At 52.5% G+C, this 6,000-nt stretch overlaps 1 protein-coding gene across 1 annotated transcript in view; it reads left to right on the top strand.

The window, feature by feature from the left end:
* The first annotated feature begins 565 nt into the window (after positions 1–565).
* The window catches only part of PKD1 (polycystin 1, transient receptor potential channel interacting), an 86,048-nt gene continuing 80,613 nt past the window's right edge, over positions 566–6,000 (top strand). The window contains exon 1 of the mRNA XM_042864009.1: positions 566–828. Within this exon, the coding sequence (XP_042719943.1) occupies positions 566–828 (263 nt within the window). The remainder of the gene's footprint in view (positions 829–6,000) is intronic.

Raw genomic sequence — 6,000 nt, 5'->3', positions numbered from 1 at the left:
GTACGTGCCTTCCTCACCTGTCTGAACCGCTGCCGCGCTGCAGATGCCAAACGCGCGGCTCTTACAATATCCGATACTGTAAAGCTGCAGCGGCCCCGGAGCGGTGCCCTCCCCCGTGCGCCCCAGCCCGGCTGTTTCCGTTCACCCCTCACCGAGCGGTGCCGAGCGCTCCCCGCACCCGCAGCTTCGCCGCAGCCTGGATCGGGAGCGGTGCCGGGGCCGGGCGGGGGCTGCCGCGGGGGCGGGCGGAGGGGCTGGAGCGGCGCCGGGTTTCCGCCGGGCGGGAGGCGGAGCGGGAGGCGGCGGGCCGCGGCCCGGGCGGAGCGCAGAACGGAGCGGAGCGGGGCCGGGGCTGTCAGCGCGGGGAGCGGAGCCCAAGGGCCGGGCCGGGCGCCGCCGCGGGAGCAGCGCGCACCGCAGCGCCGGGGGGAGCCCGCCATGCGCTGAGCCCCGCGGCGCGGGAGGAGCGGAGCGGCTCGGAGCGGAGCCGAGCGCGGGGCGCGGCCGGGCCCGGGACGGGCCGGGGGAGAGGCGGGCCGGGGCCATGCCATGCCCGTAGGAAGAGATGCCTTTTGGAAATGGAGACACTGGAACACAGCGCAAACATGGCGTCCCCGCGGCGCGGCTGCCCCTCTCGGGCTGGTGCCTGCTCTGCTCCCTGCTGTGCGGGGGGCTGGCGGCCGCCAGGACCTCTCCGGCTCCCTCCTGCCAGCCCTGCGCCGCCGACTGTACCTGCTCCGGGGGCCGGCCCGGAGCCGTCTGCGTCGCCAACTGCTCCGCGAGGGGCCTGGAGCGGCCTCCGGGCGTCCCGACCGCCGCCACGGCTCTGTGAGTACCGCGGGGCCGGGAATGGGGCCGGGAACGGGGCGGGCACGGAGCGCCGCTTTCCAGAAGTTGTTCGCGGCGTTTGCGTTGAGTCCACGAGCCGTTTTGTTGGAGACCCGTTGCATGACAGCGGGGACAAACATGGAGACGGCTGAGAAAGTTTGGCGTGCGGAGGTGGCAGCGTTAGAGATGTGCAGAAGTGGCCCAAGTCACGCAAAAGGGAAAACAACTCCGGGGTGAGGGACACGCGGGTCTCCACCGACAGTGGTCGTGGGGGTGCACTGGGCTCTGCGCCTGAAGAACGGTTCTGGGGTTCACCCCGAACTGCGTGATGCTGTAACTCTGCGTGGGTCCCATCGCAGCCACCCACGGGCACACAGCGCACGCCAGCTCACAGGCACTGCTCCCCGTGGAGGAAAAGGTTTGCTATCTGGAAAGGCACAGGGACACTAATTAGTGTTTAATTGTGCCTTTTGCACTGTGGCTGCATCCGAGAGAGCTGGGATGCTGCTGCCCCAGAGGTGTTGTTCTGCTCTGGGGGTGGGTACAGAGGGAAATAGCTGTGTTGTGACGTGAGCAGCTGAATGTGGTTTCAACGCCGCTCTGTTAACAGCAGATTTAAGGGACTCAATTAGCAAGTTCACGTCAAAGTTTGGTGATGAAAGCTCTCAGATGAGATGGGTGATGCTCGTGTCACAATACTGACTTTGTTGCTTTGGCGCTTCAGAGAGGTGTGTGCCATGCAGGGCATCAGTGCGGTCTGCATGCAGAGCCATAAAGTTACTGTATGATGTGAAAAACAGAGTCAGGGCAGAGTGGGGAGGGAGGATTGTTTTGAACCTAAATTTGTTTTCTAGAGGGAGTAACTTTTCTTGAGGAGATGAAAGCTGTGAGTGATTGGTGCAGGAGGGATGACACGGTCTGGCATGATGGAAGGATCTCACAGGAGCAGAGTTCTGCTGGGTTTCAGTAGGATGAGGACCTGCTTTTCTGGGTGTCTGCTTTGTACTGTTAGTATAAAATAAAAAGTATAGGAAAAGTTGCACGCAGCACGGTAAGCATTAGGTTACAGATCTAAGTAACTTCAGGAAAACACACACATCTGTAAACACAGCACATGAGGCATTTCCAAGTGTTTCCTTACATGACATGCATGACATGCTTTGGGTTTTCCAGACAAAGCCATGGGTATTTTATTTTCTGTTTGGCAGTAAGTCCCCAGCCGGGGAAGGTTTGGTGTCGTCTGGGGCTCCCTGATGCTGTCTTATCTGCTGTCGGCTGTGCAGCTGAAGTCCCCCTGTAATAGGAGTGGGACGTGCTGGTGCTTTGCTGCTCCTTTCTGAAGGCTGTGATGCAGTTGCTCATTTGGCTTGTTAGGGGTTTGGGGTTATGTCTGTGTTTTTAGGATTATTAATTTTGAGACCGCGTTTTGTTTGAGACTGCTGCTCTTATTGTTGTTCGGAGGAGCTGAGTTGTAAAAGCTCCCAGGACATTTTGGGTTAGGTCCTGTGACACAGTAACAAATTGAAGTTAGCCATTCAGCTCTCACCGGTCCCCAGAACAAAGCATGGGAAGGGGGAATCGGCTGAAGCTGCAGGCTGGAGTTAGGGGGTGCAATGTGGCTTTTCTTTGCCTCTGAGGAATGGCTGGCAGCCTGTAGGGCTGCACGGCTGATTGTGCACCTCAAGTAATGAATGCATGCTGGTGATATTCTGGGGGTGGTGAGGTTGTGCTGTTGTGGATTTCCCTTAGGGAGAAGTTTCCTGCCCTGTTCTACCTCTGGCATGAGAGTAAGGACAGCTGTGCTTGCATTATTAGCAGGATGGATGTACAGCTGAGTTTGGTTTGGGTGAGGGGCATTCCAGCTTATGGTGCAGTTCTGTGATCAGCTTTATCATGTACTTCAAGTTCCTTTTATTGAACACCAGCACATAAATTGTGCCTTTAGCAATTTACTGCTGGCTCTCTCATTAGATTAAAATATAAATATATATCTCAGCAGCATGTGAGTTTTTAATTAGTCTGAAATGAAAACAGCCTTTGAGAAGCAGAGTTCAGAATTCCCAAAGCTCCCAGTTGTGCAGTAGCTGTGTGCTGGCCGTCATGCTGACCACTGTGATCCCACGGCTCTGATGGACAAGGAAATAAGTTCTTCTCGTATGCACGTCACAAACAGAACAACTTTCAGTAAGAAAATGCCAACTTGGGCAGAACCATTTCTGTCAGCTCAGGAGCACCTCCACATGCAGGGCAATACACAGCACTGCTCTCAGCCACGTGCTGAGCAGGCAGCGTCTCCAGGCAGCCCTGGAGGGCACCAACCCCATCCCACTGCTGCAGCCAAATTCTCTTTGCACTTCTTTGGACAAAGCTTTGCACTTCTGAGCTTCTCCAGCTGAGGAATGCTTTGCTCTTCTCAAATGCTTCATTTTCAGGCGCTGGGTTTTGCTTCACGGTGCGACTTTGCTGTTTTGTGGGATGCTCCTTTTGTTCCTCAGCCAGGAATGTATCTCATAACAATTTTCTGACTTTCCCTTGCAAATATTGACTGCTTCTGACACATCGTTAGCATCGTGGAAGTTTTGGAGTGGAGATAAGAATCTCCATTTGTAAGGCCGTAGAAGTGAAAGTCCCTTATTTTTCCCTCATTAATGCAGAGCAGCATCAGAGGGGCTGCTGAAGCTTTGCAGATCTGGGATTGTGACTTTCATCCAAAACCCAGCGGGGTGTTTTTGTAGACTTGATGGTAAGCCCCGGGATTGCACTGCCCAAACCTAAGGATAAACAGATTTTACAACTTATGGGCTGTACTACTTGAAATCAGAGGAGCTGGCGGTGACTGTAGGTGCTGGTAGTATTACACGAGGCAGTGAAAGCTTTTTCAAGGCTCAAGGTGCCTTCAAAATCTATTGGAGAAAAATAATCCAATTAAATCTGCAATCCAGCACAGGGATAACCTCAAGCAGTGGAGTGTCTGTACCGTGTTGTCCAGCCCACAAAGGGAAAACAGATTAATTAAAAAAAAACTTAATCTGGAGTGCCAGTCACATAAGAAGCCGTATTCCCAGAGAAAACAAGGCCTGTGCTTCTCTTTTGTAAGGAATTTTGGAAGGGGGAAAAAGGCCCAAATGAGGTGCTAGAAAAATATTTTGCAAACAAGGTTCATTCAGCCCAGGGAAGGGACTGATCAGTGAAGTGATTGCAAGTGCAGTTAAAGCTCCAAACAAGGAGGCAATTCTGTATCATTCTGTCTGAGCATAATGGTGTCTGGTGTTAGCAGAGTACCTCTGTAATGGCATCTCAGCAGCACGAGGTCTGGGTTGGATGGAGAATCTGGGAGCTCTTATTCACTTTGGAGAGGTTATGGGAGTGTGATGACTTGTGATACTACTAGAGGGGAAGGTTGTGTCAGTGCCCACCTGATATTTTGAGGTTCCTCTGAAATCCGGTATATTTTTTACCAAGTCTCTCTCAGGTTTCTCCCAGCTACTCTCATTGTGCTCTCACATACTGTGCATTTAAAGAGCAAATCACTGCATCAGAAGGCAGGGTTGGAAATCTCATCTGGTTTGCTAAAGCCCCTTCTCTTTTTTGCTAGTTAGTGGAATTCCTTGTTTTATCTCTCGTCATGCTGCAGTTTCCACTGTGGTTTTCACACTACGTCTCTGCGTCATCCTTTTTTCATTTCTTCAGGCTTTGTTGTCTTTTGATTGATCACTGCAGTTTGGCCTCATTTTGTGCCTTGCTTTTATCTGTCCTGTGTTTCCCCAGATGTTTCTCAGGGCTGCAGCGACTGAGGGCTGAGAGCAAAGCGTGCGTGCAATGGCCAGGAGTGGGCTGGGAGCTGCATGGGATTCGAGCATCACAGAGTGGTTTGTGTTGGAAGGGACCTCTGAATGCTGTCTGGTCCCACTCCCTGCACTGAGCAGGTTCACACACAGCTCCATCAGTGCTCAGAGCCCTGTTCAACCTGACCGTGGCTTTGTGCAGGGATGGGGCACCTCCACCTCTCTGGGCACCCTGTGCCATTTCTCACCGCCCTTAGCATAAAGAAATTCTTCCTTATATCCAGTCTAAATCTCCCCTGAGTATCACCAGGGCTGGAAGCTGCACTGGGGCTGGACTCACCTCCGTGCTGTCCTCTATGCTGCTGCCTGTCCCAGCACTTTGGGCCTTCTGGGCCTTACTTTGTAACATGCGTTAAAGAATGAACTTGTTTTTCACATCAAAAAGCTGATGTTTTTTTAGACAGTGAATCTGTGCTGACGTCTTTGCCAAAACTAAAAATATCAAATTGAAACATAGCATTAGTTTTTGCTTTACAAACAGCACAGAAAGAAAAAGCAAAACAAAACAAACAAACAAAAAAACCCAAAAAACAAAAACAAACAAAAGCAACACATGATTATAACCATTCTTAAGGATAATTATCATCAGGAAGAGCCTCAGCAACATGCAAGCTGACAATCCATAGCACTTGTGGTGAATTATAGGAGCTGTGACCAGCAGACAGATTCTGTCCTCGCTTTCTGGCTCTCTCTTCTCCCAAAAGATTGCTGCAGTTTTGATGATGTGCTGCCACTGCATTTAAGCGGAGAGAATCAAAACAAAGCTGAGCAGTATGTCTTCAGTCAGCTGCTTCCTGCCATCTGACAGTGAAAACAGTTCCCCTCAGGTTAGGAACGAGCCCGTCTCTTTGGCTCCCCAGCATCAAGCCTGGTAAAAACTTCAGTGAGCTGAGATCAGAGAGGAGGCTTCAGATGTGGTGTGCTGCCTTCAGTGCAGCGTCTCTTTTAATTTAATGAGAAGCCGGTGTGATACGCTGGCTTGGTAGCAGTGCCTGAAGGAACGATGCTCAGCTGTAGCGATGAGCCTTCTGCTTTCAGTCGGGGTACATAGGTACTGCTGTGCCCTGCGTTACCTCCACCCTGGGCTCTGCATTCTGTACCCCCGTGCAGAGAGCTCCTTGTATCAAAGCCCACCCTTGGCTCAGGTCTGAGATGAAGTCAGCAGCTCTAATCACTGGTTTGAAACTCGGATTTGCAGGGTGGAGTTTGCAGCCCATGCTGGAGCCCATGCCCGCTTCCTGTGGCGGGCGTCACCGACGGCGCTCACAGATTCTCCACTGTCGCCTCCCTGCTTCCATTGCAACATCTGCTGGCAGCATCGGCCCTG

Source organism: Lagopus leucura, unplaced genomic scaffold, assembly GCF_019238085.1.
Source record: "Lagopus leucura isolate 7727_CA_CO unplaced genomic scaffold, USGS_WTPT01 Super-Scaffold_760, whole genome shotgun sequence".
Classification (NCBI taxonomy): Eukaryota; Metazoa; Chordata; class Aves; order Galliformes; family Phasianidae; genus Lagopus; species Lagopus leucura.
The sequence above is the reverse complement of the archived record's forward strand: the minus strand, read 5'-3'. Positions and strand labels throughout refer to the sequence as shown.